The sequence below is a fragment of the Onychomys torridus genome, chromosome 2 (genome assembly GCF_903995425.1).
Source record: "Onychomys torridus chromosome 2, mOncTor1.1, whole genome shotgun sequence".
Lineage (NCBI taxonomy): Eukaryota > Metazoa > Chordata > Mammalia > Rodentia > Cricetidae > Onychomys > Onychomys torridus.
The window spans coordinates 33118826-33144498 of NC_050444.1; the positions used below are offsets into that span (position 1 = coordinate 33118826).

The 25673-nt window shown below is 43.8% G+C and overlaps 1 protein-coding gene across 1 annotated transcript in view; it reads right to left on the reverse strand.

The window, feature by feature from the left end:
• Positions 1 to 7641: 7641 nt before the first annotated feature.
• Positions 7642 to 25673, reverse strand: part of Ly96 (lymphocyte antigen 96) — a 28328-nt gene continuing 10296 nt past the window's right edge. The window contains exons 3-5 of the mRNA XM_036180134.1: positions 20730 to 20858; positions 8845 to 8897; positions 7642 to 7740 (exon numbers count right to left, since the gene is read on the reverse strand). Of these exons, the coding sequence (XP_036036027.1) occupies positions 7642 to 7740; positions 8845 to 8897; positions 20730 to 20858 (281 nt within the window). The remainder of the gene's footprint in view (positions 7741 to 8844; positions 8898 to 20729; positions 20859 to 25673) is intronic.

Sequence of the window (25673 nt, forward strand, 5' to 3'; positions counted from 1 at the left end):
ACTGTGTGTGGTATTATATCCCTAGCCCTCTCTTTTCATTGTTATTTTGAAGATTTTCTTTCGTTTTTAATAATGTGTGTATGTGTGTGGAGCTAGATCCTGTGGAGCTGGAGCCAGAGTTCCAGGTGTTTGAAAGCCACCTGACATGGGTGCTAGGAACCAAACTCTGGACCTCTGGAAGAGCAGGACATTCTCTTCTTAACTACTGAACCTTTCTCGAGCCCTTTGCCTATTATTTTGAAATGGTCCTAACAAGTTGCCCAGGCAGGCCTTGAACTTGTGATCCTCCCACCTCTCTCAGCCTGGAGTCACCTGGTCCCACTTCCAGCTCAGTCTTTTTGAAGCTCCTTCTAAGCCCCACACCCTTTGCCTGCCAGCAGAGTGCCCACTCTCCACCTCAGTCCCAGGGCCTCTTACTTCCACTGTGTATACTCATTACCTCTGTTTGTGGACAACTTCCAAATGTTTGTCTCCAGTCCAGAACTCATTCCGGAACTTCAGACTCAAACAGTTTTGGCCTTTTTGGTCTCCAATTAGACGGCTCATATATATTTCCAAATTTCTGAATTCTTTCCTCCTAAACCCGGTTCCTCCCAGACTTCCCCATCTCAAGCAATAACAGCTCCATCTTTTCATTTGCTCAAACAAAGGCGATGAAATCATCCCTGCTTCTCTTTTTCATATCTTGTGTGCAGTCAACAGCAAAAATAATTCTACAGTTAGTTCCATCTTCAGAATAAACCCGGCATAGATCACTCTTACGTCTCCCCCGTCTTATACCTGGAGCACTTCAAGTCTCTCAACTGCCTCCTTCCTTCCTGACCCGAAATGCTGCCAAAACTCATGCAACTTCTTTCCATGTCAGCAGATGGATGCCAGACCACGACTTTTTCAAGTGTAAGTGACGTCATTCCCTACAAACACCCTCTAGCGGTTTTTCGTTTCTTTAAAGCAGCAGCTCAAGTCCTACCGGTGGCTTGTCAACTCCGACTGTGCTGACCCCCTCCCTCCACACCTCTGACCTCATCTCGCCTTACACCTGTCACTTGAGTACCCCCTTCTCCTTCCTCAAGAACACTGTGCACACTCCACCTTCCGGGGGACCCTATGTAAAACTACAAATGTCACCTCCTTCCTTGCTGCCTGGATCCCATCCCTGAAAGTGTGGCACTTATATGGCACATTTGCTTGTGAAACACTGTCACTCAGGCTTTCTCCACAAACATATAGGTTCTATTTTTTTATGGTTTTCTGTTGTTAAATGGTGTAACTGAGATGCTTAAAACCGAGATGGTAACATACAGCAGGAAACCACTAAGCATTAATCCAATAATGATGCTCACATTACTTGAGTTTTTACAAGAAAACAAGGTAATTTGTCCAATAAAGGTAGATTCAGAGCAAATGCAGGCCTGAGCTCCTCCTGACGGCTTGTCAATAGAGGTGAGCAAACAGACTGACCATCCTGCCAGGCTCAGGGAATTTAGTCCCATAATGGATGATCAAATGATGACAGGCATTTGAGTGATAGAGGATGGTGACACGGGAATGCAGAAGCTGGGCTCTATCTGAGTGAAACAGCAGGTGGTCTGGAGGTGGAGAAACCACAGCAGAGTGGTGGCAGGGTCACAGTTTCAGCTGGGATTGCCTCGGCCCAGTATCAAAGTGTGTTCTAGCTGACCTGCCATCAGTAGCATGGGGCTGAGAAAGATCAACATCTGTTACAGAGAGGGAGGGTGGAGTAAAGCGGGGCTGAGCTAGAGGGGGTTACGGATGTGCCTTAGTTATGGTGAGACTTTAGCTGGTGTCAAGTTGACATAAAACTATCCAGCACAATTGACCCCTTTTCAACTTGACAAACTAACATATCATCATTGAGTCACAACCTCTCCTTTCTCTTTCATTACCAAGATCTCACATTAAAAACACAAATAACGCCGGGCAGTGGTGGCGCACACCTTTAATCCCAGCACTTGGGAGGCAGAGCCAGACAGATCTCTGTGAGTTCGAGGCCAGCCTGGGATACAAAGCAAGTTCCAGGAAAGGTGCAAAGCTACACAGAGAAACCCTGTCTCGAAAATCAAAAAAAACAAAAACAAAAGCAAAAACAAATAACTATAAAAGTCCCACAGTCTTTACAAATTCAAACAAATTAAAAATTCAGTCTCTTTACAATATGCAAAATCAAAACCAGACTCCTATGCTGTAAACAACTCCATGTTCCCTTATCTGGGAATCACTCATGATCTTCTGAGGAGGCTTGGGTAGCTTCTCTGGCTCCACCCTCTTCAAGCTCATCTTCTAGGCTCCAGCTGACTCCACTCCACTGCTGCTTCTGTTCTGGGTGGTTGTCCCATGGTACTGGCATCTTTAAAATGCTGGGATCTTCTGCTGCAACTGGGCTGTACTTTCATCAATAGCCTCTTATAGGCTCTCTTCATTATGTCAAGCCTCAAATTCTCTGCATGACCCCTTCAGCCCTAGGCCTTCAACTACCACTGAGCCTGTACTTTCACCAATGGCTTCTCCTGACCTCTCACAGTGCCAAGTCTCAGCTGCTTTCCATGACCCCTTCATGTCTTCAAAACCAATACACGTGGGTGACTCTTACACTACTAAATTCTGCTGCCCACATGAGGTACAACCTTGGCCACCTCTGAAACGTAGCTTCTGTGTGCCCTCAGGAAACAGTTCTCAGAAAATTTTATCTCAATGATACTGGTCTTCTCTTAATCACTACTAATTTCTCAGCCCCAGTTGACTGACCAGCATCAATTGTCCCTATATTCAAAGGTTCCATTCCGATGGAGCCAGTCTCTTATTAATCACAGCAGACTCTTCAGCTTCACCTAACCAGACACCACAGATTCTTTGCACAAATAGCCCAGTAGAGTCTTTGCTTCCCTCTGAAATTTCATGAATCAGGCCTCCATCCCACTCAACATTCTTATCTTCAAAGCTCTGACAGAACAGTCCAATGAGCTCTCAACACTCAATGGCTCTTCAAGCTCAAAGGTCCAAAGCCCTTCCACAATCCTCCTCTAAACATGATCAGGTCTGTCACAGTGATACCCCACTCCTGGTACCAAATTGTCTTAGCTAGGGCTACTATTGCCGTGATGAAACACCATGACCAAAATCAAGTTGGAGGGGAAAGGGTTTATTTGGCTTATGCTTCCAGATCACAGTTCATTATCAAAGGAACTCAGGCCAGGAACTCTGTCAGAGAAAGAACCTGGAAGCAGGAGCTGATACAGAGCCATGGAGGAGTGCTGCTTACTAGCTTGCTCTTCAAGGCTTGCTCAACTTGATTTCTTAAAGAACCCAGGGCCACTAGCCCAGGGGTGACCCCACTCACAATGGACTGGGCCTTCCTTCATCAATCACTAATTAAGAAAATGCCCTACATGCTTGATGAGAGCCAGATCTTATGAAGGCATTTTTTTAATTGAGGTTACTTCCTCTGAGATGACTTTAGCTTGTGTCTTGTTGACAGAAAACTAGCCATCACAATATGCAATGGTCCTGAAGAGAGGGAGAGACATCTAGAGCAGAGAGTGAGAGCTGGAGAATGGAAAAGGCAGGCAGGCAGGACTGACAGGCCTTCTGCAGAAGATGTCTTTACCACAAAAAGAACGGGAAGCCACAGTGAGGGCCTTTTCCTTTTTGCTGTGTCCTTTTTTGGGGTTTGCATTGTAGCAGCAGGACCAGAACCTTGCGGAGAAAAGCTTAAGAAGTATCTGTGCAGTTGCAAGAAGTTCAGCCCTGAGACCTCCGGAGAAGTACAGAAGGGCAGCGATATAGATCTGTCCCAAAGTAGTGGCTGAAAATAAAAGATGTTGATGAATTCAAAAAGTTTCTCTACCTGTGCAAAAAACATGAGAAAGAGTATTATGTCCTGCTTTGGTTTTGTTTGTTGTTTGTTTCAGAACAGGGTTTTTCTGTGTAGCCTGGCTGTCCTGAAACTCGCTCTGTAGACCAGACTGGCTTTGAACTCGCAGAGATTTACCTACCTCTGCCTCTTGAGTGCTGGGATTAAAGGTGTGTGCCACTACCAGCCAGAAATCATGTCCTTTTTTAACTATGTACTTCTGATGCTTTGACAGTGAGATATTCAACTGGCTCCCATGGGTTGTTAAGAGCAATTAGGGGCTGAGCATCGCTAAGAACTATAGGCAGTGTTCATACCAAGACAGCCTTTTGTTATAATCTCCTTTCCAAGTTTTCCTTTTTAAATGATGAGCGCCGTCGGAGCTCTCATGGCTGTGCAGCATTTGACAGACACCTGCCGAATCCTTCCTTCCCTGTGCCTGACTGCCTTGCATGGGAAGCAGCCAGCCCCTTCTGTGGAAACCACCTACATTGTCATCATGGGAGTCTAGCTGCTCTGAATAATTTACAGATGTCCCAAGGAAATTCCAATCCAGCTGTGAACACCATTGCAACCACAGCTGCTTCTTCTAAAGCCACTTCTGCTTCTAGAGGCTTGGCTCCAGTCACACCCATTGTACACAGCTTGGATCTGCTATAGAAAACTTCACTTCACCCAAGACAAGTACTGATGACCTCCAGACAGATGATCATAGATGACCACGTAGCAACTGGCCCACATCGTTAGGGAGAAGCACTTCCTCTAGAGACAGTGAAAATCCAGTTGACAGGAAAAAGGCTGCCCACTCATGTGTATATGGGAGGCTTATGATTCTGTGCACATGCAAGCCTTGCAACTGTTAGACCTGAAAGCTAGGTTGTGATGCTGTGTACAATCATGCCATACTCTCCTCACTCTATAAGTGGTCTATATACGTTCCTTCTGGCTGGTCTGGGGGAGACTTCCTTCCTGTGTACCACCCCCTGGGTATTTATCCATGCAATAAAAAGCTTCTCCTAAATGCTCTTTTCCCCCTCTTTCTTTTATCATTTATTTGGAGGGAGGGACAGAGGTCAGAAGACAACTTTTAGGAGTCAGCTCTCACCTTCCATCTTTTGTGGCAGGATCTCTCTGCTTCATATTGAGACCTTCACATCCAACTTTTATGTGCATCCCAGGGATCAAACTTGAATTGTCAGGCCTACTAGGTATATCAGTCAGGATTCTACAGAGGAATAGAACCAACATAACAAATATGCGGTGTAATAGTTTGAATGCAATTGGCCCCCATAATCTCATAGGGAGTGACATTTTTGTTTTGTTTCGTTTTTTTGTGTGTGTGTTTTTCAAGACAGGATTTCTCTGTGTAGCTTTGTGCCTTTCCTGGAACTCGCTTTGTAGGGCAGGCTGGCCTCGAACTCACAGAGATCCACCTGCCTCTGCCTCCTGAGTGCTGGGATTAAAGGCATGCACCACCAATGCCCTGCAGGAGTGGCATTTTTTAGGAGCTGTGGCTTTGTTGGAGCAGGCATAGTCTTGCTGGAGGAAGTGTGTCACTGTGGGTGGGCTTTGAGGTCTCTTTTGCTCAAGCTTTGCTCAGTGTAACTGTCAATTGACTTCCTGTTGCCTGCAAGATGTAGGACTCTCAGCTACTACAGCACCATGTCTGCCTGCTTGCCACCATGCTCCCCACCATGATGAAAATGGCCTAAACCTCTGAAACTGTAAGTGATCCCCCTCAATTAAATGTTTTCCTTTATAAGAATTGCTGTGGCCATGGTGTCTCTTCACAGCAGTAGAAACCCTAAGACAGTGGGCTAAGCTGGTTTGTGCCAAAAGCACAAAAGCTCCTAAGACTTTTAGCCGCATACATATTTTATTTGTGCTCTAATAAAGCTTGCTTGGAGATCAGAGGAAAAGGCCAGCCATTATAAGTAAACACAAAAGTAATGCAATGCTAGGATACACCTTTAATCCTATCAGTTGGGAAGCAGGGATCTCTCTGGATCTCTGTGAGTTCAAGGCCATGCTGGGAACAGAGTCAGGCGTGGTGGCACATACCTTAAATTCTAACACTAGTTAACCATGGAGGTTTGTACAGACAGGTAGGAAGTGACAGAGCTGGGCAGAAAGAGGAAGTGATGTAGCTGGACAGAGAGAACAAATCAGACGGCAGAACAGCAAGGCATATAGGCATGGATAGACAGGAAGACTCTCACTTTTGGAAGCTGCAGAGTTGGTGAGGTGAGATTAGCATGTGGCTGTTCCTACTCCTCAGATCTCGCTCAGGTTTTCACCCCTATATCTGGCTCCGTTTTTTCTGTTAATAAGACTGTTTAGAAATTCGTCTACACATACCTGTTCAGCTTCAGCCCAAAGGTAGTCAAGATCCCTATAAAGCCTCCAGGAGCAGAAAGTGGGAGGCACTAAGGAATTCATTTGCACAGGCACTGAGGAGATGCAGCAAGTCTAGGGGAGACACCAGCCTTAAATAGCCCTGACCCCAAAGGCTGGAGCTGTGATGCTGGCTGCGGGCAGCTGGACCCCCAGCATCCCAATGCAATAAGCATCTGACTCCACTATCTCAGGCTGTGCGTATCTGGCCCTGAAAGCTCTAGTTGTTCTCTGTTTATATAATGTTATGTGTACGGATGTTTGTCTGTGTGTGCCAACAACCTCTAGTTCTCAAAGCCTCCAGATTTAAAAAACCAAGCCAGTAAATTCTTGAGCTATGGGGACCAGGGAGCGGTCCCTCCAGAAATTCCCATGCAAAGCCAGCTGTCAGGAACCACATGGGGGAGGGGAGTCTCGCTGACCTGGAAAGAAACACCCCTTGAGGATTCTCCACACCTTATCGACAGTGAATGGCTCATTTGTGAACTCAGCTTTCTTAGGCAAACCAGCCAATCGAGAGCCACTACCTCCTCTACAAGGATCTCATACTCTGCACCACTGCTTACCCCTAATCACTCCAGACTAAGGACTAGACACCTAGGGAAAGCCTCAGAGCCTCCTGAAATTATCCAAACTAGGAAGCGGGAAGCCTGCTTACCAAGCCTTCCATTCCCTTTCACAGAAGACAAAATAAATGTTCTTCTCCAAATTTTTCTCTTCTCCTCGAATCTCCAGGGTGTGATTCTGAGTTTCTAGGGGTCCATAATTATAAAAATCTTCCCCGATGTTATATCTGTGTCCTTATATTTCCCAATACCTGCTTAAAATAGACACTAAGATTGTTAAAATACAAGCAATACTTCTGATTTATAATCTCAGCACCCAAGAGGCTAAGGCAGAAAGGTAAGCAAGTCAAGGCCATCATGGGCTACATAGTGAGAACCTGACTCAAAGAAGAAAAAGGAGGAAGAGGAGGAGGAGCAGGAAGAGGAGGAGGAGAAGCAGGAGGAGGAGAAACAGGAGGAGGAGAAACAGGAGGAGGAGAAGGAACAGGAGGAGGAGGAGGAGCAGGAGAAGGAGCCGGAGGAGCAGGAGGAGGAGGAGTAGAGGCAGCAGGAGGAGCAGGACAAGCAGCAGCAGCTAGGCATCAGGGTATACACCTTTAATTCCATCACTTGGGAAACCGAAGCAGTCAGATCTGAGTCCCAGGCCAGCCTGGTCTACACAGAGAGTTCCAGGCCAACCAGGGACACACACACACACACACACACACACACACACACACACACACACAAATAAAAAATGTGAATTTTTTTTTAAAGAAAGACAGAACACCATTTTTTCAAAAATAAATACATATATATTCACAATTTATTCTAATTGGCATTATGGTGGTGAATGATGGTAAAATTCAAACAAAATAGCTTTTCTTCATTATCCCCTGCAATGGCTTCTGCAACACATCTGTACTGGCCCTAAAATGAGGAATAATAAAGACAAGGAATATAAAATGTTAAGTGTAGCTATTTCAAAGGCCTCTATAAGAACTTTTTTTTTTCATTTCTTTCCTTTTGTTTTGTTTTGTTTTGTTTTGAGACAGGCTATCACTATGTAGCCCAGGCTGGCCTCAAACTCACAGAGCTCAATCTGCCTCTGTCTCCTAAGTGTGGAGATTGAAGGCATGAGCCTGGCAAGAACTTTTTTCTTATCAGTACATAACATTGAAATTAAATTGGTTAATATTTTGTGGTGAAAGGGATCGAACCCAGAGCTTGATTCCTGCCTGTCAATAGTCTAGCACAGAACTAAATTCCCAAGCCCAATTTCATTTTCTTAGTTTTCCAGTAAGATAAAAATCTGCATGCCTTTTAAAATTGTGTATGTGTGTGTATGTGCATGCACGTGCATGCCTGTGTGTGAGTGTGCACATGTGTGGTAGGGAGAAGGGAGTTGAACATGCCACATCATTTAGGTGGTGCTCAGGGGACAATTTATGGGAGTCAAGTCTTTCCTCCTGCCCTGTGAATCTCACCAAGAGAATTCCATTCATCTTGGACGGAAGCACCTTTATCCACAGCCATCTTACTGGTCTCTGCATGCCTTTTAATTCAGTGAGCAGAGAGTCTATTTGTTTCTCATTTAGAAAATAAGAAATTTTATAATTTCTTTAAAATAGCCTACAAGAGTCCAGAGGAGATGGCTCAGAAGGGAAGGGCACTTGCTGTACAAGCATGAGCTCCTGAGTTCAAATCCCCAGATTGACATAAAAAATAACAAAATACCTAAAACCAAAGCTCCTGACCATCTTAATGTAGATAACGACTCTAGACTGTGGCCACACCACCCTGAACATGCCCAGTCTCCATTGAATAACTAGTCTTAAAGGTGGTCAATTGCTTGTTTCAGTTCTTAACACATGTGGTTTGAATAAGAATGGCCCTGTAGATTTGAACCCTTAGTTGCCAGGGAGTGGCACTATTAGGAGGTGTGGCCTTTGGAGAAAGTGCCTGAATGCTGCCTTGCTTACAATACATTACTGCAGAAGGTTAAGAGAGCGCAAATTATTTCTTGTACAATACCTTAGAAAATAATATTCCCCTGAAGGAAAATGGTACTGCTGTATTCACAGTCTCTGAAAACAAAGCACAAACATTATTAGTCATCTTAGGTGATTTTTTTAAAAATATGGAGTGTAGTTTATGGAGTGCTCTTACTAACATCAGAAGCCTTTCTAATAGAAAATGACTCCTATACCCTACCTACTAACCTCCTACAGCATCCTCAGTGTTCCACTCTGATACTTAGGTGCACCAGAGCCTCCCTGTACCAACCCATATCTCATCTCCTAGGGCGTCCAAATTTTTAAGACCTATCAGTCTCAGTGAATTGATGAACATATGCATCAAACTAGATTATGTATGTGCATACTTAACTTTCAGTGGTATTACTGCACCTTTAGCTGGCTATAACAGCTAAGAATCTCCCTAAAGGCAGAAGAAATGTTACTTTTTGCAACACTGAGGTTTGACCCTATGACCTCATGCATGCCTGGCACAACGTCATCTGAGATATATCCCCCATGAGATGGTCCAAACACAGCCAGAATACTTACGATCTTTCCAGTCACACCACCAAGAAGCCTACGGATTCAGCCTCTGTTTAAATAAGCAGCCCTAATACTAGCCCTGCACAAGCCACAGAGCATAGAGGCAGACAAACAGGAAAAGCCAGACAACAAAATAGTGAATTTGAGGTAGAGGTGAGATCAGAAAGGTAGAAATGTTTTGAATGTCAAACTAAAGAAAGAGTGGTCTTTAAAAAGCAAAAGTGTGTGTGTGTGTGTGTGTGTGTGTGTGTGTGTGTGTGTGTGTGTGTACACTGCATGTGCATAGCATGGCATGAAAATGGGGGTCATAAGACAACTTGTATCAGTTACCTCTCCCCCTCTACCATGTGGGTTCCAGAAGTAGAACTCAAGCCATCAGGGTCTGCATGGTGGCAAGCATCTTTACCTAATGAACCATCTCATCCAATTAAGTATTTACCTATGTAAGTGTGTACTTATCCCTTGGTACCAAGAGAGTCCACAAGACAACACCTGATTCCCTGGATCAGATGGGTGGGTGCTGGGAACAGAACCTGGGTCTTGGCCATCTTGCTAGTCCCTTAATTTAAAATTTCAACAATTCAAAGAATATTAGCTGAAAGCCCACTTTGTACCAAGGAATAATGAGACAATGGTGGTTAGCATGTAATTATTTCTTCCTGAAAACAAGTTAATTTATTCAGAACATAAATAAGTCAAGAAACATACAATGTGCAATGGAAGTTGGGTGTGGTGGTTCAGACCTTTGCACTCAGTACCCGGGAGCAGAGGTAGGTGGACCTCTACAAGTTTGATGCCAGCTTGGTCTACTTATTGAGCCCTAGGCTAGCCAAGGCTACATAGTAAGACCCTGTCTCCAAAAAAAAAAAAAAAAAAAAGGCCGTGAGAAAGATACAGTGATAAAGGTGTGCCAGGTTATGGTCAGAGTGGTGGCACTCAGCATCTCTCTCTCCCACATATTCCTGCCACAGGGTTGTACCCTCCATGCACTATCTTTTTTCAGGAGGTGGTTCACTCCCACATGGTTGCTCACTGAGCAGTACCCAACTCCTGACACTGCATCCATCCCTGATTCTGATTCTCCCTGCACCCAGAAACCACCAGCAACAGAGGTGACAGGTGGCAATATACGGGAATGAGAAGAGAAGTGTCGTGTAGGTCCAGGTGCCAGCAGAGGAGTGGACAGTGGGACACAAAAAACTCATCAAGCAGGGAAAGAGGCACACCGTTGTCTCATCAGGTTTCACTTACAAAGCATACCCTGGTAAAATTATTAAAAATTTCAAGACTACGATCACAAGCCACTAAGGCCCAGCCATAAGGCACTCTGAGCACAGGTCTCATTGGGAAGCCAATGGCAGCACACGTGTAGAGGAAAGGAGAAGGGAATAGCTAAGACTTTGGGACTTGAGAAGGAAATCGGAAGGAGCAGCTAGGTTTCTGTCCAGGAGACTGCACAAGCACTTAGTCAGTCAAACAAGAACCCCAGCCTCTCCTGCTGGGCAGACCTCTTTGTCAAGGGTCTGTCTGTCTTGGAAAGCACCTGTTGTGGTCAGCTGTCCCTCTCTGATGTAGTGGATAGTCATCCCAGCCTTGGCCTGGAAGTTCCAACCCCCATTGAAGCTTCTGTTGTTACAGTCATGCCTACAAGGCCAGGCTGAGAGAGGACGTTGAAGACCCAGGATCCAAATGAGAAGGATCTCTTGGTGCCCGGACCCTGGATGCTGGAGGTAGACAGAGCAGAGTTCTTCAGAAAACACCGCCGGACTGCGCCATACCTTTGCCAGACCCTACAACCTACCTATCCCTTCATTTGTAAGTTACGCCACAAAATAAACCTCCCTTTTAACTACGTGGAGTGGCCTTAATAATTTCACCAATACTCTGATTTGATGGAGCATTAGCTGGAAGCCTCTGAGTACACTGAAGAAGCCAGAAAGTGCCAAGCTGGACCAGAGAAAAGAAAGACAGATGCCCTTCTCTGTTCCTTCTCTACTCTTCCAAAAGGTGTCTACACTGCAGGTTATAGGACCCAAGCTCATGTTTTAAAGTGAATAACATCTTCCCAAAAGATGTGTGGTAATTTTAGTTCCAAGAGACCATGATCTTAACCTTATTCAGAGCAGGGTGTCTGCAAATCAAGTTAAGATGGGACCAAAAGCTCATAGGCTAGAGTCCTTATGTTAAAAGGGGTCAGAGCAGGGGTGTAGATGCTGAAAAAGACAAACAAAAGACCATTTGAAGAGACAAGAAGAAAATGGCTAGCCATGAAACAGGAAGTGCCTAAGGACACTAGAAATGTGGAGTGTGAGCCAGAAAAGATCCTCGCCCTGGAACCTTCAGAGGGAACATGACCTGCTGGCACCTGACAGCAGACTTCTGGACTTCTGTCCTCTAAATCTCTATCATTCTAAGCCACTTAGCTATACCATCCTTGTACAAGATTACAGTAGCAAGGCTAAAAGATTTATTGAGTTTAAGATGCACTGAAAGAAACATTTATTTATGTGTTAATGTGTTTTGCGAAAAAAGGGGGGGATATAAAAAGCGATGATTGTAATTTTTATTTTATTTTTACTTGCCATATTCTCTAAATATCATAGCCTAAAGATGTCATGCAATAATAATAATTTTAAAAAAAACAGAGACATGGTATTCGGAAATTTGATTCTCTGACTTCTGGGGTCTCCTGATACATCAGTGCTTCCTAAACCAAAATGTCCTAAGCTCTGGGCCCACATGCTCAGATGCCAGATGGACATGTTTATCTGAGTGTTCCAAAACTACCTTGTGCTCAACATGCCTGAACCAGAGCTTGTTATCTTTCTCTTTTCAAATCTGCCCCTTCTTTGACTTTGTTTGTTTGTTTGTTTGTTTTGGTTTCTCTGTGTAGCTTTGAAGCTTTTCCTGGAATTCACTCTGTAGCCCAAGCTAGCCTCGAACTCACAGAGATCCACCTACCTATGCTCCCAAGTGCTGGGATTACAGTCGTGCAACGCTGACAGTGCTGTTGCTGCCGCCACCACCGCGCGCCGCCTGGCATTTGTTTGCTTTTTTGAGACTACACAGTTTCTCTGTGTAGCCCTGGCTGTCCTGGAACTCATTCTGCAGACCAGCTGACCTCAAACTCAGAGATTCTCCCGCCTGTGTCTCCTGGGCACTGGGGTCAAAGGTGAGCACCACCACGCCCAGCTTGTCCCTTCTTTGATACACATCATCTCAGATAATACACTTTGAGATGTCCAACCACCAGCCTTCAAGTGGTTCTAGGTTTTACCTAATCTTTGACTGCTGCAGGAAAGGCCTTCGTATGCCCGGCCATTTCAGTATCCGGTACGCCCTTCCACAGCCTCTTTTCTGAACCCAGTAATGCCATCTTTTCATCCCTAATGGTCTGGCTGTTCTTCCCTCGGGGCAAGTTGCAAGTTGCCTGCCTTAGCCACCTCCTTCCATAAGGGCACTACTTATTTACAAAAATAGCAATCTCCATGGGCCATCACTTCCTACTTACCATGGGATGCAGGCCAACATTCTGCACATCACATCTCATCCCCACCCACTTTGCTCAGCTCATCTGGAGCAATCCCTCATGAGCATATTTCGCTCCAAAAAAGCAGAGAGGAAAAAAAGGAACAGAAACCACTCTCCAAATGTGGCTGGAGAGACTTGCAGACACTGTTCCCTCTCCCAGAACGTGTTTCCTCCTCACCTCAGCCTCTGATGTTCTCAGACTGAACACACTCGTAAATACTCTGAGGATTTATGTGTGTTTTCCTGTCACAAGCGTTAGACAACTGCATAGTCAGAAATAACAGTGCATGATTCTATTCATATTTGTGGCCTTCCTCTGCACATTTTGTCTTTTCTAGGACACAGTGGCTTTTTTTTTTTTTAAAGATTTATTTATTTATTACGTATACAATGAGTGTTCAGCCTGCAGGCCAGAAGAGGGCACCAGATCTCATTACAGATGGTTGTGAGCCACCATGTGGTTGCTGGGAATTGAACTCAGGTCCTCTGGAAGAGCAGCACAGCTCTTAACCTCTGAGCCATCTCTCCAGCCCCACAGTGTCTTTTTTTTTTTTTTTTGAGCTGAGGACTGACCCCAGGGCCTTGCTAGGCAAGCGCTCTACCACGGAGCTAAATCCCCAACCCCCACAGTGGCTTTTTAAAGAAAGATCCCAGACCATCCAACTTCATGGCTCCAGGACCAAAATCATGGCCTGCTCAGATGATGTTCAGTGTGTACTTTTTGGAAAGGGGAGAGAGAAAGTAAGCAGGCAGGCGATTTGATTCTGGCACATCTCGGATATCAAGAAAATCAAAGTGAAGATTCTGATGGACTGTCACCACAGTCCACAGATTGTGTAAAATCACTGTAAAATAGTTGTCTAGAGAAATGCACAAGGGGCGAAGTGGTGGCTTTAAGAAAAGGTGGACAGCTTAAAAAAGAAAACAAAAGCAGTAATGGAAAGGAAGACGTTTCCTTTAAGGGAAAGTCAGGGCAGAGTGGAGGATTCCACAGGGAGAGGCAGGGAGCCGCCCTGCTGCTACTTCCCCAAGCTGCTGTGGACTCATCACTGAACCGCAGACATCCTCTCCCTTAACTGCAAAATGGCCGGACTGTAAAATCAGGAACAGAGGGGACTTCTAGTCTCAGCGTGATGGTGGGCTTTCGTGGACACCCGAGTCCTGCTGTCCCCATTTTACCACTGAAGGGAGTGAGGCTGAGATAGCAATCACCTCTCCGAGATCGTGCTGCTGACAGGCCGAAAAGCTGAGGCACACTCGTAATGCCCTACTCTAACTCTATATATAGCAGGCAACTTAGAATGGGGTGAAAAGACAGGCTAGCAAGCTGCGAGCTTCACTCACGTAGCAAGCCCCCTGGTCTTCTTAGAAACTAGGTTTGGAAAAAAAAAAAAAAAAAAGAATAAAACCAGGCGGTGGTGGCGCACACCTTTAATCCCAGCACTCGGGAGGCAGAGCCAGGCGGATCTCTGTGAGTTCGAGGCCAGCCTGGGCTACAGAGTGAGTTCCAGGAAAGGCTCAAAGCTACACAGAGAAACCCTGTCTCGGAAAAAAAAAAAAAAAGAAAAAGAAAAAGAAAGAAAGAAACTAGTTTTGGGTTTTCTTGGTTTTTTTGTTTTTTTCAGTTGTCCTCAGCAGAGCAGTGATTCTCAATCTGTGGACCGTTACCCCTTTGGTTGACATAGCAGATAGCCTGCCTATCAAATATTTACCTTACGATTCATAACAGTAGCAAAATTACAGTTATGAAGTAGCAATGAAAATAATTGTATGGTGGAGGTCACCACAGCATGAGGAGCTGTGTTGAAGGGCCACAGCCTTGGGAAGGATGAGAATCCTTGTCATAGAGCAAAGTATAGGCCTTTCTGTCAGGAACTTTAATACTTCTCTAATTTCATGAATTCTATATCCTTGTCCTCTACTTTCATCCCGTCTAGTCCTAATTCATGTCATGCCGCTGACTTTATTGCATGCTTGTAAACTACCTTGCATCCTCTTTTAAATAAGGTCTCAGTGGTAAATAATTATGGGAGAAAAACAAATTTCAAGAGTAAATTTTTAAAGTCAATAAATATTTTTAATAATTTATTTATTTGTATTTTATTACGTACATTGGTGCTTTGCCTGCATGTATGTCTGTGTGAGGGTGTCAGGTCCCCCAGGGCAGGAGTTACAGACAGTTGTGAGCTGCCATGCAGATGCTGGGAATTGAACCTGGGTCCTCTGGAAGAGCAGCCAGTGCTCTTAACCACTGAGCCATCTCGCCAGCCCCTAAAGTCAATAAAAATTAAGTATACTTTTTAATCTAATTTTTAAAAGTCCTCATGCTGGGCATGGTTGTTGGAGCCCAGCAAGGTCTCCTAGTGGCTTTACTCAGCAGGACTGCATAAAAAGATGATGGGGCCATGGGCCTGAGTACCAGGTGTTTGGAAGGGTCTATACTTGGTTGTATCTAGCAAGGGGAGGTCTTTTTGCCTCGTCCTTTAGTATTGTTATAAAAAGCCCTGTTTTGTTTTGGTTTTCGGGGTTTGGTTTTTTGATTTTTCAAGACAGGGTTTCTCTGTGTAGCTCTGGTGCCTGTCCTGGATCTTGCTCTGTAGACCAGGCTGGCCTCAATGCTGGGATTAAAAGCATGTGCCATCACTGCCCAGCTAAAAAGCCCTTTTGAAAAAAGTTCTGGGCTGATGGGTTTTGACCCAGGCCCTCCCGAGGCTATCCTGTTTTCTGTCTTTCCTCTCGTAATCTAGGTATCTCTTTCTAAATATTTCCCACTTCTCCCTGCTCAAGAGTACCCTGGTCATAAAAGTAGGGGCTGGTTCCCCACACACAGTGGTACAGACTCCTTTAATCCCAGCACTCAAGAGGCAAGACATGCAGATCTCTTAAGAGTTCACAGCCAGCTTCCTCAACTTAGGGAGTTCCAGGACAGACAAGGATACATAGAGAGACCCTGTCTCAAAACAAAACAAAAAGTCTTCAACTTCATTGTTAAAGTTATAATGCTGGATGCTAACACAGACAGATTAAACTGACTGGTGTAGTACTGATTTAAGACAGCACAAGACACAAATTGGTTTGAAAAGCAGCTTGGATTATTACAAACAAAAACTGTAAATTATGTTCAAATGATTCAACCCAGAAATCTCTGGCAGTTATCCGTAACTTCATCTCCCAAGTTTAAGAATATTCAAGTCGGAGGCTGGAGAGATGGCTCAGAGGTTAAGAGCACCAACTGCTCTTCCAGAGGTCCTGAGTTCAATTCCCAGCAACCACATGGTGGCTCACAGCCATCTGTAATGAGATCTGGCGCCCTCTTCCGTATACATAATAAATAAATAAATCTTTAAAAAAAAATATTCAAGTCTAAAATGTAAGAAAAACTATACACGGAAATATATTCATTACATTATTGTTAGGGTTTGAATGTCAAATGTCCCCACACAGGTTTGTGTGTTTCAAGACTTGGTTCCCAGTTGCCGATGGTGTTTGGGGAGGTGGTGAGCACCGGGACCTAGCTGGAGGATCTCTTGGATGAAGGCCTCAAGTTTTACATCCATACCCCACTTCCTGTCTGATCTCTGCTTCCTCATCTGCCTACATATGAACAAGCACTTGATGGCCTCCTGCTGCATTCCTCCATGAATGCATTCATTCAGCATGAAGAATGTGCCCTCAGATCATGAGACAAAATAAACCCCTCCCCTCCTTTGGGTTTTTGAAATAGGGCTTCTCTGTGTAACTGCCCTGGCTGTCATGGAACTTGCTCTGTAGACCAGGCTGGCCTCAAACTCACAGAGATCCACCTGCCTCTGTCCCCCGCACCTCCATTGCTGAGATTAAAGGTGTATGCCACCACTGCCTGCTTTCTCTCTTTCTTTTTTTTTTAAATAATTTACTTTACAGGTATAAATGTTTTGCCTGCATGTCTATACGTGTACCACATGCTTGAATGGTGTCCAAGGAGGTCAGAAGAGGGTGTTGAATCCCCTGGAATTGGAATTGCAGACAGTTGTGGGTTCTGAGACTCAAACCTGGGTCCCCTAGAAGAGCAGAAGGTGCTCTTAACCACTGAGTCTCTCCAGCCCCGATATTTCTTCTCTTATATTGCTTTTTGTCAGGATTCAGTCTCAACATGAGGAAAGTAGCTAATTCAACTCTTGATAATATGGAAAGCAGTAGAAGGAAATGAATATATTAATCAAATATTAAGTAAAAAGAGAGCATATCCACTGTCTTAGTTTGGTTTCTGATACCGTGGTAAACACCACGGCTGTGGGGAGCCCTGCAGCCTAGTCTTGGATGAGTACAGGAATGCCTGTCCTTCGGGTTTCCGCGAGGCAATGCCCGTGGAAGACAGTCTCACTTGACAAAGACCAGTGAACTGTAGAGCAGCACAGGACTTCGCTGAATTCCTGCAGCTCTTTTCTCTTTCCTTGTATTGGTGATTCTCCGGGCAGTTTTTAATTTTATTTTGTTAGTCACACAAGCAAAAGCTGTAATTTTCTATGGAAATTCTATTCATTCTCAAATCTTATCCCCTAAGAACCAGCAGCAAGCTAATGTTTCTCAAATCTCTTATCTGGAACTCTTAACTACAATTCCTAATCCTGGGACCTTTTCTCACTCAATAGAGACAGTTAGGTAGACATGAGAAAACAACACTTGGAACATTCACCACGTCTCACAGTTCTGGAAAGGAGAGCAAGACATGCACACACAGAATAGGGGGAAAGCCTCAGGAATACACACAGTGCCAACTGTTGCGTAAGCTCCCTGGACACCAAGTACATAGAATCAGCAGTAGGGTCTGATAAGCTCCAAGAGGAAAAAAATACAATGCGAAATGTGGATGGGTAGAGCCGTCTTTGCCATACACGGGAGCTTATACTGGTGGAAGAAGTATGGTACAGTGAGACGGGAAAAGAGTGCCTTATCAAAGTCTGCCTTCTACAGAGAGATTGACAAGTGGGACCCTCTTATAGAAAAGGGAACTATATAAAAGCACATCTTGCGGACATCAACAAATTGTTTGGCTTTGGATATTGTTGTCCTTAAAGCACTGTAGCCGTGTCTATTACTTTTTGACTTTGTAACTGCAAGTAGCTGCCAGCTGACACAGTGCTGTAAGAGCAGGATGTGTCCGGCTGGATATTTAGTCAAGCCTGCAAAAATGCTGAACTGTGTCTAGAATAAGGTGATGTAGGGGATGGAAAAGTATATTTGGGGAAACATAAAGGGGAACAATGGCAGCTTTTATAATGATTATGATGCAGTTCTTAAAATAAGGTGTATTTCTTAAAAGTAAAAAAAAAAAAAAAAAAAAAAAAAGAAGACAATAATAAAGTTGTAAGCCTGGTAGGAAAAAAACCAAAAACCAAACAAACAAAAAACACTCTGTTAAAGTGTAAATAAAGACACCTCGAGCTATTAGGTGCCGCCTGAGTGCAATCCACCTGGTGGTCAGAATCTTTCCTTGTACCAACATCCCTTCCCCATCTCAGGACCTCAGCCTGAGAAGAGGCTGGACCCTGACATATGACCAAAACCATCTTAGAGAGGGAAGGCTTTATTTGGCTTACAAATTACAGAAGCCAAGACAGGAACTCAAGGAAGCAGGAACTGAAGCCGAGACCACTGGTGAATGGTACTCACTGACCTCATCCCAACTTTTCTTTACAACCCAAAACTGCCTGCCCAGAGGTGACACCAGCCACATTAATCATTAATCAAGACAATGTCCCACAGACAAGCCCACAGACCAATCTAATGAAGGCTGTTATTCAATTGAGGCCCACACTTTCATGGTGACTCTAGTTTGTGTTAAGTTAACAAAAACAAACCAGAACACCCACTAAGTGAGACATTTCTCTCTAATATTGATGTCCTGATTCTTTAAACAAAGTATCTATTCAAGGAGTAAACTTAATTTCTTGGAAAGAAAATAAAAACTTCCTGGGTGGTGGTAGCACATGCCTTTAATCCCAGCACTTGGGAGGCAGAGCCAGGCAGATCTCTGTGAGTAAGAGGCCAGCCTGGGCTACAGAGCGAGTTCCAGGATAGCCGGGGCCACATAGAAAGACCCTGTCTGCTTCTGCCCTCCGGGTTTTCCCATTGTGCTGTAAGCCTGGATTTAAGACCTCCTCCCTCCTTCAATAAATGGCATTCCGCATTTAAAAAAAAAAAGAAAGAGAGAGGGGGGGGGGAGGGAGGGAGGGAGGAAGGAAGGAAGGAAGGAAGGAAGGAAGGAAGGAAGGAAGGAAGAAATGCCTCCATAAGATCGGGTTGTAGGCAGGCCTGTAATCGAAATTAGTGATTGATGGGGAGAGCCCAATCCATTGTGGGCAGTGCTACCCCTAGGCAGGTAATCCTGGATTCTGTAAGAAAGCAGGGTGATCAGACCATGGGGAGCTAGCCAGTGAGCGGTGACCTCTGTGACCTCTGCATCAGCTCCTGCCTCCAGGTTCCTGCCCTGCTTGAGTCCTGTCCTGACTTTCTTCAATGAAACTGTGATGTGGAAGCATAAGCAGAATAAACCCTTTCCTCCTCAACTTGCTCTCTGGTCATGGAGTAAATAAATTCCAGACAGCATCCCTGAAACAGACCAGATTCACCAGTCTCCTCCTTTACAGAGTAAATAATAAAAACTGAGAGTCACCCTCAGAGGGAACAAGCCCAAGCTGCAAAAGAGGGTTCTCAGAGCAGAGCAGACCAGCTGCCTGGAAGAAGCAGAAACCAGCTGAGCTGCCTGGAAGAGGTGTGGACACCTGGAAAGAACACAACCTGTTAAGTTGCTTATGTGCAGTGTGCTCCAAGTTCCCAGCTTTCCCATGCTGGGGTAGGCCTTGGTGATGTGTAGCTAGAGTTTTCCTGCCTGGCCCAGTCAGGACAAATCTCTCTTACCCGCCAATCCCACAGTCGCTCAGACCCAACCAAGAAAGCACACAAAAACTTATATTGCTTACAAACTGTATGGCCGTGGCAGGCTGCTTGTTATCTACTTCTATCTTAAATTAACCCATTTCTGTTAGTCTATACTTTGCCATGTGGCTCGTGGCTTACCAGTGTCTTTACATGTTGCTTTCCATGGCGGCGGCTGGCGGTCTCTCCCCAGCCTTCTACTTCCCAGAATTCTCTACTCTCTTGTCCCGCCTATACTTCCTGCCTGGCCACTGGCCAATCAGAACTTTATTTACACAGAGCGATATCCACAGCAGTGATGCAGCTGTCTTTGAGTCATTTCTGCTCCTATAAGTAACCCCAATAAAGCTTACTGGTTCACAAAAAAAAAAAAAAAAGACCCTGTCTGAAAAACATCAGCAACAACAACAAAAGGAAAATGAAGGCATGAAGATTAGGAAGTTCAAAGCCAGCCTTGACTATACAAAAAGTTTGATACCATCCAGGGCTCAAATGACACTCTGCCTTCAAAAATCAATGACGATGGTAATAAAAATAACAATTCCAGAATTCAAATAAAGAGGAGATCATTAAAGAAACCAATACAAGTGCAGAGCAAAACCAGGCAAGTGCCTATGGAAAACCATACATGCAATGTTTAGAAAAAGACATCAGTAGCCAAAAGTAAATGTGAGATCTTCATTTAAAAGGTGAATACTTAATATCCCTTCCAACACATTCATGCTGTGCCATTTTAGTAATGACATAGGAACACTACTATAAAATATTTATGCTTCAAAGAGTAAAACTTTAGCGGGAACCCAAGCATTATTATCAGTAAAGGAGCTTCATGCCCCCAGTGTTTCCTTGTCCCAACAGCCTCGCAAAGAATTATGGTCTATCTGTAAGTAGCACAAGTCAAATGCTTACCTCCTTTCAGAGCTCTGCAAAAAGAATAATCATCATCTTCTCCATGGCAAATAACTTCTCTGCGCTTTGGCACCTCTACGGAGTTGACATTGATGGAGAGGTTGATATATAATTTTTTTAAGTCTCTCCCTTAGAAAGAAAACAAATCCCATTAATCCCTCCAGGAAGACATTCTTCTGTACAGAGCATTTGTTTTGTCCTTAGTGTGGGCCTTGTGCTTTTTTTCCTACATTGCTTCATCACGACTGACTATGAGGTACTAGTATACTTATTCCAATAATAAAACTGAAGTTCTAACAAGGCAATTTTGTAGGAAAATTGAATGTTCCACAGTGACAGCTATGTAAAATATGCCAAACACACACACACACACACACACACACACACACACACACACACACACCTGAAGTACTCAGATCGTGACAACTACCAAAGATATAAGATTTTTAGTTTTGATAAGCTCACCAGAAAATTCAAAGGAAAGGCAGGAACTGGGAATAATCAGCTCACCAGCTTTTGGAGTTTGGATGAACATTGCCTAAGAATAGAATTGAAGACCAAGTGTGGTGGTGCACACCTTTAATTCCAGCACTCATGAGGCAGAGGCAGATCCATCTCTCTGAGTTCAAGGGCAGCCTGGTCTACATATAAAGACCCTGGCTTAAATAAAATAAAATAATAAAAAGAAGAAGATTGAAGCAGGAGGCTCACAAGTTCAAAACCTGTCTGGACTACAGGGTAAGTTCAAGGCAAACCCTTGACAACTTAGACCTTGTCACAAAATAAAAGTCAAAAGGACAGGCTTCACTACATAGGTCAGAGGTACAGCACTTACCATAGCAAGTAGGAAGCCCTGATTTAAAACACACATTTTTCTGACTCTCCAGAATTATTCATTTGTCCCAAAAGGAAAAGGTGTATAGTATTATATAAAATGAAAACTTTTTTAAAGACAGGGTCTCATTGTATACCCTTGGCTAGCCTAGAAACCACTAGGTAGATCAGGTTAGCCTTGAATTCACAGAGATCCAGCTGCCTCTGAATGCTGGGTTTAAAGGCATGACAAATTCATCATAAATCACTGTAGGTCAATCACAAGCAGCTTTTCCATCTTCAAATTGAACTCGGCTGTGCTTGACAGAACTGTCAGACCCCTTTCCTGGCCCCTCTCTGAGGCTGGTTCTACCACCTTCTCCCATTGTCCCCCAACATCTCTGACTCCTCTTCACTCTATGTCACTGGGTCTTCTTTCATAAGGTTCTGTGGTGATATCTTATTTGTGCACCCCAATAAAGCATATCTGAAGATCAGAGGGGAAAGCCAGCCACTATATTAAACGTAGAAGTCAGGCAATGGTAGCATATGCCTTTTATCCTGGCATTCAAGAGGCAGAGTCACCTGGATCTCTGTGAGTTCAAGACCACACTGGGAACAGAGCCAGGCATGGTGACACATGCCTTTAATCCCAGCACCAACCATAAAGGTCTGGAGGTCTGTACAAATAGACAGGAAGTGATGTAACTGGGTGGAGAGAGGAAGTGAGATTGCAGAACAGAAGGTTATATAGGAGGGGTTGGGGATTTAGCTCAATGGTAGAGCACTTGCCTAGCAAGCACAAGGCCCTGGGTTCGGTCCTCAGCTCAAAAAAAAAAAAAAAAAAAGACAAAAAGAAAGGTATATAGGTGTGAGTATATACAGGAAGTAGCTTTCTTTGGAGACTGACGCTTCTGTAAGGTAAGGTTGGCTGTGGCTTTTCCTATTCCTCTGATCTCTCAGGTTTTTACCCCAATATCTGGCTCTGGGTTTTTTATTAATAAGACCATTTAGCAATTTGTGTTACAAGGTTCATCTTCAGTTCAGTTCAGTTCACCCTGAATGTTCTCCCTGGCTTTCAATACCACATGACCATATGCTTAGTCTACATCTTTAGTCAAATGTTTCTCAGTTTCCTCATAAACTCAAAAGCAATGTCCCATTATGAACATCAAACTGGTGTTACCAGGAATGTTTCTGGAAAAAGCACTCTGATAGTACTGGGAGTGGAAAAGAGATGTCACCAGTGGACTGAAGCCAGGACAGCTCCGGAAAGGCTTTGATCCTGGTTCCGGTTTGCATCATCATTTTATACCTTAAAACCACAAAGTGGGCTGGTCAAGCAAGAAGCATGTGTGGCAGTCAGAAGACTAAGGGCAGAAACCCAGTGCTCCAGCGATTCCCCAGGTCATCCTGTTTCAGGTAGCAGTGGAGTCATGCTTGGCAAACAGGCACTAAAGCAGTGCTTTAGGCAAGTCACTAAATAAATCAAGAAATCGGCATCTAGTAACTGATCTTTTCTATTTTATTTTACTTCACCAACAGTAGCACTCTACTGTCCTACTAAATCTTACTAGCGCCCTTTCTATCCCTGCCACAGTGTCAGCAGAGGTACAGAATACGCCAAGCCTGAAGACCACCAAACGGACTACATTTTCTCCACATCCTTACTTCCTGGGTCAGGTGTAGAAAGGATTATTATGGGGCCAGTTAAAAATCTTAAAAAAAAAAAAAAAAAGTTGGTCCCATGGACTCTCTAAAAGCAGGAGTGTGTATGTGTATGGGTGGAAGAGATGGTTCCACAAGGAATTGCTGAGACACAGAGCTAGTGTCTCTGTGTGGCACACATGGCAGACAGTATGACAACGCAAAGCAAGAGGCCTCTTTCTAGACCCCCAGAGGCCCAGCAAGATTGCAATCTCCAGGACTCCGGGAAAGGAAGTCCTGCTGTGACATGTTAGTCACATCTTGAGAAGCCTTTGGTCTTGGACATGACTCCGGTCATAGTTACAAACAATGGTTATAGCGACATATCACTTCTGAGGCTTAGCTGGTCAAGGACACGATGTGAGTTGAGTGTTGGAGTGGGAGATGAGAAGTGCAGTGGCCGTCTTGAGGGAACAAAGGGAAATATTTTTGAGTTTGCCTAGGACAACTCCAGGAACTGCCAGAAATAACACTGAAGGGACTTATTACATGGTTTATTGACTTGTTTCTATTATTCAAAGACTGGCTAGTAAGCCTGAAAAGAACAAAAAGATACTATTCCCATTCCCCCTCTATTTAGCACTCAGTTACAGGCCTTAGACTTGGACCAGCTTACCCTGAAATGGTCAAATTCCTCAAGCTCCCTTGACGCAAGCTGTTCTTATAAGTCCTGAAATGGCTGGTTGATTGGTGGATTTTGAGACAGGGTCTCACTATGTAGCCCTGGCTGTCCTAGAACTCTGTGTAGACCAGGCTGGCCTCAAACTCACAGACATCCTCCTCCCTCTGCTTCCCAAGTGCTGGAATTAAAGGTGTGCACTGTAACATGAATCTTAAAAGGTCTTATTAATTTAAAAAAGCCCAGAACCATGTGTTGGGGTGAAAGCTGAAAGATCAGAGAAACACAACAAACCACAGCCAACCTCACCTTGCCAACTTCTTAGCTGATTTTGTTTCCTCAGACTGAAAGCCTCCGAGTATTCATCCAAATGGATCTCAGCTGAACTGCTGCTAAAAAGCCTAAAAGCTTAAAAGCCTCTGGTTCCTGGTCCTCACGCCTTTTTCTGCTTCCTACCATCACCTTTTGGAATGAAAGGTGTGTTTCTTTCTCAAGCAAGACGTGAGATCTCAAGTGCTGGGATTAAAGGTGTGTGCCACCACTGTCTGGCTCTATTTCTAGTGTGGCCTTGAAGTCACAAAGATTCAGATGGATCTCTGCCTCTCAAGTGCTGGGATTAAAGGTGTGTGCCACCATGCCTGGCTCTATTTCTAGTGTGGCCTTGAAGTCACAGAGATTCAGATGGATCTCTGCCTCCCAAGTGCTAGAATTAAAGGTGTGTGCCACCACTGTCTGGTCTCTATGTCAAATCTAGTGGCTATTCTGTTCTCTGACCCCAGATAACTTTTATTAGGATACACAAAATATTGGAAGACACAATGTATCACCACATTTCCCCTTTTTGTCTAAAACAATAAAAGGTTATAACTAATATAAAAAACTATGTCAAATAAGTACAATAAGTGTATACAATATATAGTCAATAATTACATTTAAAATGTCTAGTCCATTAACATTTAACAAATTCAGGCAAAAAATTCCATTATATACATTAACAATGTCCAGTCCATTAACATTTGACAAATCCAGACAAAAAATTTCATTAATCCTATTTTGGTGAGGCCAATACCAAATCTGTATACAATATAGAAAAATCCAATCCAATGTAAAATATTTAAAATAAGTAGTTCCTTTATAAAAGTAGATTCACTAATCTACCTTTTTATCTTATCATATCCATATTCTCTTTTTTCACAGTAGACTCAATAATCTACCTTTTTATCATTTCTATATCTTCCCTTTTTTCTTTTCAGAGTAGATTCAATAATCTACCCTTTTATCCTATTATTTCTATATCTTTTTTTCAGTGTAGATTCATAATCTACCTCTTATCTAAATCCTCCTTTTTTTCTTTTTTTTTTAAAAAAACAAAAACTGTGAATCTAACCTGCTTGTTCAGCTTTTGTCCTGACCATTATCAATTAACAACTTGTAACCAACCATCCTAAACAATGACAATATCCATAACCCATTAATGACCAAATTACTTCCTGCTTTCTGGGGGTGAAGGCATCTTTAGGGGATCCTGAAAAGAAAATTTTGGGGTTAATTGTCAAGTCCTGGGAGAGTTAGCTGTGTCAGTTGTCCAGTCTCTGCATAATGGGAACGTGCAGGGCTTGTCTCAAGTCCTTGCTCTAGTAGTCTGTGAATCTGGATCATCTCAGCTAACCATCTCAAAATTGTCCTGAGAAGTTTATACTCCAAAACCAATCTTTGGGTGGTGTTTGTCAGCTTAATGGCATTATCACTGTCCTAATGAAATCATTGTTGTGGGATGTATTGTGAATCTTAAAAGTTCTTATTAA